This window comes from Microtus ochrogaster, linkage group LG3, assembly GCF_000317375.1.
Source record: "Microtus ochrogaster isolate Prairie Vole_2 linkage group LG3, MicOch1.0, whole genome shotgun sequence".
Classification (NCBI taxonomy): domain Eukaryota; kingdom Metazoa; phylum Chordata; class Mammalia; order Rodentia; family Cricetidae; genus Microtus; species Microtus ochrogaster.
Window position 1 is genome coordinate 22,404,399 of NC_022029.1, and position 10,570 is coordinate 22,414,968.

Below are 10,570 nucleotides of genomic sequence, written 5' to 3' on the forward strand. Positions count from 1 at the left end.
TCAGGCCCTCATCATCACTACCCCCACTCTGTTCCAAGATGTGAATCCACTCCTCATTCATTTCTGTTCATAAAAAGGCATGTCTTCCATGGATGTCAACACAATATAGTAATCAAGTTACACTAAGCATCTCCCCATGTATTAAGACTGGACAAAGAGACCCAGTAGGAGGAGTATAATCCCCCAAATCAGTAAAATAGTCAGAGACAGCTCCTATTCCCACTGTTAGGAGAACCAAAAGAGTACCAAGCTTCACAAGTCTGACATATATTCAGAGTTCCTAGGTCAGTTCCATATACCTTCCCTGCTTGTCAGTTCAGTCTCTGTGAGCTCCTATAACCCAGGTTAGTTAATTATGTGACTTTTTTGTGATTTCCTTGACTCCTCTGGCTCCTACAATATATTCTCCTTCTCTTTTGCAGGAATCTAAGAGTTCCAAGTAATACTTGGCTGAGGGTCTGCATCCATTTCTCTCAGTTCCCCAATGAAGCCTCTCTGATTACAACTAGGCTAGGCAACAATCCCAGCATATCCCATAGGCTGGACAGACTGAAGGGCAAAGGTTATTGTGGCTGAGTTGGTTTCCCATTTCCTGCACTTGCCTTGTCTTGTCTTGTCTTGTCTTGTCTTGTCTTGTCTTGTCACAGGAGATGGCCAGTTCATGCTATATTGCTAGGAGTCTTAGCTGGGATTATCCTTGCATAGTTTTAGGAGATTCCTTTGCTCCAGGCTTTTATCTGACCCCAAAATGACCCCTTTTCCAATAGTTTCTTTTAGTACATTTCTCCTTTGCCACCCTAACTTGATCACTGATGTTCCTATTCCAATACACCCACAACCCACTCAATGAAATTTCTTCTATTTTCTCTTCCCAGGGAGATCCAGGTGGTATCCACTATGGGAGATATATATCTATATCTATATTTATATCTATATCTATGTATATATTCTTTGGATAGTATTTTAATATTTATAGGAGTTCATTACTTCAGTAAGGTAGCAATAATATTTGCATTTTACAGACAAAAAAAGTAAGCACAGAGTGTGGGGGCTGGGGATATGACTCAGTCAGTGGAGTGCTTGCCTAGAATGCAAGAAGATCTGTGTTTGATTCCTTGTAACTCATAAAACTGGGCGTAGTGATACATCCTATAATCTTAATATTTGGGAAATAGAAGCAGAAGTTCAAAGTTACTCTTGGTTCAGGGCCAGCTTTTCATAAGACCTAATCTCCAAAAATAACATAGCAGGCAGGGTGGTGGTGGCATACACCTATTACCACAACACTCAGAAGGCAGAGGCAGGCAGAACTCTGTGAGTTTGAGGCCAGCATGATCTACAACGCAAGTTCCAGAACAGCCAGGTTGTGGCACAGAGAAACTCTGCCTCGAAAAACTAGAAAAATAAAATAAAGTAGCATAAAATCAATCAGGACTTAATCTGAATTCACAGTTAAAACCCAAGGATTAAAAGATAGACTGTGTGGTAATAGAGTCTCTACCCCATGTTTCTCTTTGAAAGAACTTTTATGCAGATGTAAGTCCGGTGCCATGTAGTTTACCATCCAATGAAAAGTCAAATGACACTAGTAATTTGATGCCATTATCTTCCCAACAGTTCTAGAACACTGTTAACCTCCAAAAGAAATCTGAAGTTGTCCTATCCCAAGTCCCTGTCTCCCTTAGCAATGGGCATATCTCTCAGATGCTTTCTGTCCCTGTAGCTTGGTTTAGTCTGTTCATTTTGTGTAAATGGAATAGTACATAGTCCAAGTAATCTATAGAGGCCGGCTTCTTTCACTTAACATATGCTCAAGGCTATTTTGTGTTATAAGTATGAAATTTAATTGTATTGCTAAGTAAAATGTTACTTTTGGATAGCACACATTCCATCGGTCTATCAGTTCACAGACATTTGAAATGTTACTGTTCGAGGCTCGTATAAGTAACACTAACATGAGGACATGTATTCAAGGTTACTTAAAAAAAATTTATTTTAATTTTCCTTAAGACAATGTCTACAGTAGAATTGTTGACTTATATGGCACCTACATGTTTAGTCCTTGAGAAACTGCCTGATAGTTTCTCAAGGGGTTGTGTCATTTCACAATCTCATAGTTTTATTTGAGGACTCCAAATTCTCTAAATTCTTGTCAATACTGCTTGTTCTCCCTTCTGGTGGGTAATGGTACCATAAGTTTTATATTAGTCAGGGTTCTCTAAAGAAACAGAACTGATACGTGGATTCATTAGTGTGTTTTACAGGCTGTGATTCAGGTGGTCCAACAATAACTGCCTCCAGACAGAAAGACCAAGAGTGCAGTAGCTGTTCAGTGTATGAAACTGAATCTCTCAACAGTCCCAATCTGGTGCTGGAGTCCTGGAGAATTCCTGAGGAGTTTCTCATTTTTAATCTACATTGGAATTCTGAAGAAGTAGGTTCTAATAACTCAGAAACAGAATAAATGAACTTGTCTGCAAGACAGTGAAGGCACGCAGGCAAAAAGCAAAAACTTCCCTCCTCCATGTAGCCCAGATTTAGGATGAGTCTTCCTATCTCACATGAGCCAATTGAAAATCCCTCACAGGCATGTCCAGCTACTAGGGGTTTAGTGGATTCTAGATGCAGTCCATTTAATAAGCAAGATTAGCCGCCAGACTGGTTTGAAGAAAAGGTCTTGTGATCCTGGTTTGTAGTTTCATGCTATCAAGTATGTTGACTATATTTTCAGATGTTTATAGGCTATGTATCTTGTGAGAACTAGTTTCTTTGATTACATCTAAGTGGTTTCTTTCTCATTGTTGAGGTTAATTTGCCCTTAACTTATATTAAATACAAACTCCTCACCAGTCTAATAGATTAGAAACTATTTTCAGAGATGTAATGGTGCTGCTAGACTTGATAGCTTTGCTGTTTTTCTTTTTCTGCTCTGTTTGGGTCAGCTCTGCTTACTTAATCAGCGAGCTGCTTCTGAGACCTGTTGAGCAATCCCAGTAGAAATACGGAATTCCTTCAAGAATTACCATTTGGGAAAAAAATTATTTTTAATTATATGTACTTGTGTGTCTGGGTGTAAACATGTACACCTGAGTATAGGTGTCCACGGCATTTGAACAGGGTGTTGGATTCACTGGAGCTGAAATTACCTATGGTTGCAAGCTGCCAGACATGGTGTGGGAAGCAGAGCTTGGGTCCTCTGTAAGTACAGCTTGTGCTCTTAACCTCTGAGTTATATATAGCCACCAGCATTATCTTTTTTTTCAGGATTATACATTTAGTTGTATTATCAGACTATATATTTTCATTATATGATTCTGCTTATCATTGACTATGATTTATTATGATTGGCAAACCACAGTTTGTCATCTGCTGAAAATTTCCCCAGCCAGAATTCTCATTCTTGCCTTCAGCCTGAACCACACTTTTTCTACAGGAGTTGTAGAGCTTGACACCGACACCCACCAGTCTCTTCCTCTGCAGGCAGTTCAAAGACAGCACTTTGTCAAACTGATATCAGCACTACCCCAAACTCATAATTCCACGTCTAGCTTCAAGAGTCTGTGAAGTTGAGAGCAGGAAAGTTTAACTCTGCAGTATTGAAAGTGCTGAATCTTCAACAACACAAACTCACCCTGCGACTGCTATGAAGCTGAGGTGCAGTGATATCCAGGGAAATTGCTGGTGGTATATTGTTAAGGATTATCTGAGCAGGCTTTATGCAGAGTTAAGCTGGTAAAATTGATTGTAAACTATCATATTACATAGAAAAGAAAATATGACCAAAAGAGGCAGACAAGAGCCTCTAAGAGTAACATCTAATCAAAAAAAGGATATCTAATTTGATGTCATTTTTAACCTCTCATGAAAGGTGGATTTGCTGTCTCATACACAAATGATTCCTGCTATTCTGAATCACAATTTTCTTTTGTTTTGTTTCATTTTTTAACCTTAATAATATTAGTTGTTTGGATGTACAATGAAAATGTTAAATCATTTTCTACTTTCATTCATGTTATAAGATTTAATAGTCCTAATGCGATACCATCAGACTGTGTAATTTATTGAAGGTCTGGGACGGTCATATTTCTTGGTGCCTTTGAGGGTAAGGGGTGGCTTCTTCTATCAAGGAAGCATCACCTTCAGGTGCAGGAGGGCTAGTTGGTGGTGGGGCTCCTTCGTACATTTCTAAATTGATGTGGCAGGGACTCATGCCTATTCTCCTTACACTTTTCCTTCAGCCTTAAAGACCTCTACCGACTCCTGTAAAAGCTCATTTGGTGACCATGGCTTATCACACTGTCATGGACTCTAATATGCCCTATTATCTTTCTTCCGTAAATTTCTATACCCAAGTTCCATGGAGGTAAAACACTTTAAGTTAGAAATTCTCCATGGGATTGGAGAGATGGTTCAGCATTTAGGAGTACTAGTTACTCTTTTGGGGTCCTGAGTTCAATTCCCAACACTCAATTGACAGTTCACAACTGTCTGTAACTCCAGTTCTAGAGGATCCAACACTCTCACACAGACATACATGCAGGCAAAACACCAATGCACATAAAATAAAAATAAATAAATCTTTTAATAAAATAAAAGAAATACTTGACATACTTTTTTCAGCAATCACCTTTGTAGTCAGCTTTTTTTCCCTCTCACAGACAGAAAATTGATATTCAGATTAGATTCTTGGCTGTTGTAAATTATTAACTGATATACATGAAGGACTAAAAATTGTCTTCACACTGTCCTGTATCTATACAAATTGTAAATTTGGTTCGTATTTGCCAATCATAATGCCTTTAAATAAAAATAAATACAAAGTAATTCCCAATCTGTATTTATTACAGGCAAGTTACATTTATGATTTTCAGAAGAGGCATATTCCAAAAGGAGAGAATCAAGCCCTTTTGTCTCGTTAGAACGAACTGCTGTTCCCCAGAGAATCTCAAATCTACACAACTGTTCTGTCCTTTTCTTTTCTCTGTCTTTTATACTGATTTTCAAAAACTCATATTTTCACAAAGTATGATAAAATACTACATAGAACAGAAAAATATCACCAAAAGAGGCAGACAAGAGCTACCTCCAAGAGTAAAAACTAATTGAAAAAAAAAATATCTAATTTGAGATAATTTTTAACCTTTCATGAAAGGTGGACTTACTAACTCATACAAAATGATTGCTGCTATGTTGAATTATGGTTTTGTTTTGCTTTTTTAACCTTGAAAATATTAATTATTTGGATTTACAATGAAAATACTAAATCATTTTCTCATTTTGCCCATGATATAAGATTTAATAGTCCTAAATTTTCTGGAAATAGAGAGTCTTATGTTCTTTATATGCATTGCTGAAAGTAAATCTTGAGTTGTAGATCAAATTATAAATCTTGTAAGACAACAGTTGGTCAGAAAAGGAGATTTTGCATGACTATAGCATTACTTATTTCAAATTTAAATTCAGCTTTTATTTCTGTATAGACCACTTACAGTATGAAGTAGCAGCAAAAATAATTGTATGTTTGGGGGTCACTACTACTGAAAACCAGGTGCTCCACATGGCTGCTTTCAGCTCCTCAGCGCCAGCAATCATGTCATCACCAGCCACCAAATGAGACACATGGACCCTTTAAAAAGTCCCTGCTAAAGTCCCTACTATCACAGCCTGTTAGCTCACTTTTTCTGTCCTCTGTTGCTGCCCCTCCCACTTCGAGTAAATCTCTTGTGTGAAATCTGTTGCATGGTATAATTTGTCAGCATTTCTTGACCTCGATGGATCCATCAAGTTATACTTCCCCAAAAACCATAACAACCACAACATGAGGAACTGTATGTTAGGAGGGTTGAAGATCACAGAGCTAGAAGATGCTTCCTGTATGTAGTTGTGCAGTGATGAAGGAAGTTTCCTGTAGGCATGTATGTTGTGTTTTTCCCCAGCACCTGGAAGACTGTTTGTTGTAGGAATTTCTCACAGTAACTTCATTAGAGATGCTATGAAGCTTTTTTTAGGCCTAAGCAATCCATGTAAATAATAATTACTAACAAATGCGCACCACATAAATTATGATTTTGCTTCTTGAACCTTTTGTACTTCTTTATATATGACCACTCAGGCATTTCCATTATAGTTTCTAAGTTTTAGGATTGTATTTAGGACACAATGAAGTTTCAAACAGTGTAAATTATCAGTTTTAAAAAAATCAAATGGCATTGATTTTTAGCTCTATTAATATACTTTCCTCTTAAAAGAGAGAGAAAATCATCTTCACCATTGTTTTGCACTAACACAAAGCTCTTGGTATACTTGGTAAGAAGCAAATGCTAAAGTGCAAGAAACAGAAAAGGGATTATCAGGGATCTACCTGGCTGTCATGCTTTCATTTCCTCTATTTCAAGAAATATATCTGTGGTTTTGTTTATAGTGGAAAACAAAGTCATCTACATATGAAGTCATCCTGAAAATGTCCTCGTGTGTCAATCCAGTAACGCATGCCCTCACAGCTCAGTTGCCATAACATATTTAATATAAGGCAAAAAGAGTTTCGTTTGTGTGTTTGTTTACATTTTTCTTTTTCGGATTGAGAAGACAGAGTGCTGAAGCACATGGCCTCTATAACTGAACTCTGAGCTGGAACTATCTAGCTCTTTTTGGCAGCATGGGCATGGGAATTTAGTTCAACCTTGTGTGCTTTTATTCACTCTGGACCTTGCATAGCTTTTACAGGGTTTGATAAGGAGTAAATGGAGGATAGATAGTGTTTCTGAATAGGTCCAGTCACATGACACTTCAGGTGTGTGTCTTCCTGGTTCCCCCAGACTCACCACAACCCTCATTGTCTACTCTGCGTGGGGAGGGACAAGCATGTTCTGGCTTAGGCAGGCTCCGTGGCCTTCTGACTTCCGGCTGAAATTTTAATTGGAGGGAAGTGGAAAGTGCGGGTAAGGCGGTAGGAATGAGACAGGAGAAGCCTGTGGTTCAGTCCGTCTTCCTGGGACTTCCGGGACTCTGCATCCTCTTCCGGTCCCAACATTCACAGACCCCAGGGTTAAATCCTTTGCTCCAGTGCCAGCTACTGAAGTCCTCTTCAAGCTCCACCAAAACCAAGGCTTCTTTACCCAACCAGGCCCAAGTGCTCAATACCATTGCTGGTTCCTTTAGTGGTATTCACTGTCCTGTGACAGTTACCTCATTTAATTCTGTCCAATAAACTACCTGACTCTACTAACTACTGCCTGCCTCTAGGGTTCCCGTGTAATAGAGTCTTAAATTATTTGATCTATTGTTCGACTCTTTACCTCAGATCCATAAAATATCATTAATAAAGGCACAAATGGGCGATTCCAAACTTAAGTAAGTAGAGACTTAAGTAGAGTCTACTTAAGTAGAGTCAGCTACATAACTTCTCTATAACAGACGGTGTAAGTTTTCTAAGAAGTGAAAGTGGGTGAGTGGAGGTGACTATATTCTTTTTGTAATATCATAAATGTTAAAAAATCATTTCTGGGGAACTTGCACTGGGGTTTTTCACCTTTTGAGAAAGTATTGGAGATACATTCCTGGAATAAAAGATACTAGGGCAGTTCTAGTTCAACTGTAGATGGAGCCATAGTTCTGCCAAGGCCTGCTAATGAATGCATCAAGCTTTAGGAGTAACTGGGTGAATAGAGGGGTATGATTATCGATTTGGATGAACAGAGCTTGTAAGGACACATAACGGAGTTATGAAACATGCATATTGGAAATAAGTAGGAAGGACAATGTCAGATTGAGTCCCATAAATGAATGATTAAGTTTTTGGCAGTATTACATGCTGGCTATAAACTGTGTGAACATAATAAAAGTAATGAGTGCTCATCTAACTGGCACCCAACTGGTAAGCTCACTGCAGACAACACGGAAAGCCAACAGATCTTCCCGTCGCTTAGTCATCTGCTCTTGGGGTCTGTGCAGGGCTTAGTTTGCAGCAAACAGACAGGTAAACCTGGGATAGGTGGCATTATCACTGCAGGAAGCATAACCTTCATGAGCAAAATCATTTTATTCAGCCTGGAAATGAATGTAAAATGATTGGTTCTATGAAGCTCGCCCCATAAAAGTCACTTTTACCTCAGTCAGAATTTAAACATCTCCAATTCTCTAGTCAAATAGAATACAGCCCCCCACCCTCGCTCTCGTCACAGCAGGGGTGGAGAGAGCCTGATTCATTGCATAGGGGAAGGGGTTAAAGGTCTGGAGGCGGGACTTGCTGGGTTTGGCTTTCAACTCTGCTCTGTCACCTGTCTAGTCTTTCACAGTTTTTTCCTTTTTCACCTGATGGTTGATTTGTTTTATCCGTTCATATTCTGGTGGGTTAGAATAGTGTACACTGTGAATACTGAAATGACTAAAGTATATGATATTACAGAGGGCTTTACAGGGGATCTGATATAAATAATAATCTTAACTGGTTTAACCTACCAAATTCTGAGCATACCCCAAGATTAGGATCTGTGTGTTATCTACTCTGTTATGGCCAAGTCTGTCCTATGCTAAATACTAAATAATTAGTTGCTAAGCAACTGCATTTTCTAATTGCTGAATTTGCTTTAAAACTGTTTTCTTTCTCAAACAAAATCAGATCCCCTGCACCAGCTTCTATGGTGCTTGTCACAGAGTTTCCCTGATAATCACTAGGAAGGAGATTAGTGATAGCTGTTTGTGCTTCAACTGTCTGTCTTCTAACTGTTAGTACTTAAATGCAAATTGATAACTGCACACTTAGGTTCAAACAGAAGCACATTCACATTTCAGTTGTAAAACATTTGGTGAAATAATTACAAGTTAGAAACTTGTTAAAATCACAACTAGAAATACATTTTAGATATGACACAGAGGGAATAGGCTAGGCCTTTAGATTTTCTTTTGCAGATGTCTCAGATAATTTTTAAGGAAATTATGTTTAGATCTGTTAACTCATATTAAACATATATACAGACAGCTGCTGGTATTGAGCATTCAATTATTAGCAATATATCATACAGCTTTGTTTATTCACTAATTCTGCAATTAATTTGGCTTATAAGATACCCTTTCTACTTTTAAAAAGATCTATTTTATTTTCCTGTGTGTGTGTGTGTGTGTGTGTGTGTGTGTGTGTGTCTATGGAAGTAGGTAAGCATGGCACCAGTGTCTAGAAGGCCATTGTCACTGGAATCCCTTGAAGCTGGAGTTACAGATGATTGTGAGCCACCTTACATGGATGTTTAAAATCAAACACAGGTTTCCTACAGAGCAGTATAAACCGTGAGCCTTTGAACCATCTCTCCAACCAAAATAATACAGAATGATAAAAATTGTTTTTCCAACAAGTGAGTGGAATTATAACAAATGTCCTCATATATAATCCTATTCACATAACCATAGATGTCAAGGTCATAAAAACAGTAAAATGTACCTATTTTATTTGCTAGTACCCCAGGAAGCCACATTTAATGCTAGATAAGCATCCATTAAACAATTGGGTGATCTCTACATTGATACCTCTATGTGCATGGTATTCTTTCGATGATGGATGTGTCTGATGGATTGCACTTCTTATAATGTATGGAAATGGTAGGAAATCAGATCAAACAGTCTAACGAATATCCTAAAAGAAGCACATTAATAAAAACTATAGCCTATAGAACTCAATTCAAATTCATAGAAATGGAAGGATGGATAATATGACCATTGAAGCTGTCTTAGAAATCATAGTCAAGGTTCCTTTAAAAGCTCGTCTAAGATTATGACATTACTTGATAAAACAAAAATCAGCAAAAATTAGAGGACCCTCTATGGGCTCAAACTACAAGGGTAGGATGGTGCTTACCAGTACAGTCACCACACGTAGAACCACGCCCCGCATGTTATTCTCCAGTTTCTTGTCAGTCAGTGACCCGTTCAGACCCGTGACAGGATTCCAGCACCCAAGCTGAAAGGCAAAGTATCTTTGATCACTTTTCTGACTAAAGAGCAGCCCAGTCACCTCTGTGTAGACCTTGTAGAGGATGTGTGGTACTGCACAGAATAACTAGCATGGAAACCTTATCTCTCTTAATAGCAAATTAAGCAATCAGAAATGCCATCTCCTGCCTTTAAATACCATCATATGGCATATGTCAGAAGCCAGCGTGCTTTACAAGAATCATAGAGGACATCTGAATTAATGAGGAGTCACATAGTCACCAATAGCTCTGTCACTGCAATGTGCTAATTGGATGAATAAAAGTGCATGTAACCCTTACAGAGTTTCTCACTAATATGGCAGTTACCGCAGAAGTTAAATTTTCTCAAAGCCTTAATGCTGTCATTTAATTGTGCAATGCTTTTCATGAGGAAAAAAGAGCCTTAAAATATGAACAATGTTTTATATAGATAGAGGAACAACTGCTTTTATGTAGCGGATAGTCACATATAAAGTGTGTGTGTGTGTGTGTGTATGTGTGTGTGCCTACGTGTGTGCTGTGTGTGTGTGCACGCTTTAAGTGTTCCTAATACATAAAGACAATATAATTTGTTTTTTGGTCAGTGCTGCTACTTTTCTTGGAATATT

General features: G+C 38.3%; 1 protein-coding gene across 1 annotated transcript in view; it reads right to left on the bottom strand.

Moving 5' to 3' along the window:
• The window catches only part of LOC101992329 (glutamate receptor ionotropic, delta-2), a 344,620-nt gene extending 334,270 nt beyond the window's left edge, over positions 1-10,350 (bottom strand). Inside the window, exons 1-2 of the mRNA XM_013351292.2 lie at positions 10,290-10,350; positions 9,848-10,035 (exon numbers count right to left, since the gene is read on the bottom strand). Coding sequence (XP_013206746.2) covers positions 9,848-10,035; positions 10,290-10,350 — 249 coding nt within the window. The remainder of the gene's footprint in view (positions 1-9,847; positions 10,036-10,289) is intronic.
• Between the last annotated feature and the right edge of the window lie 220 nt (positions 10,351-10,570).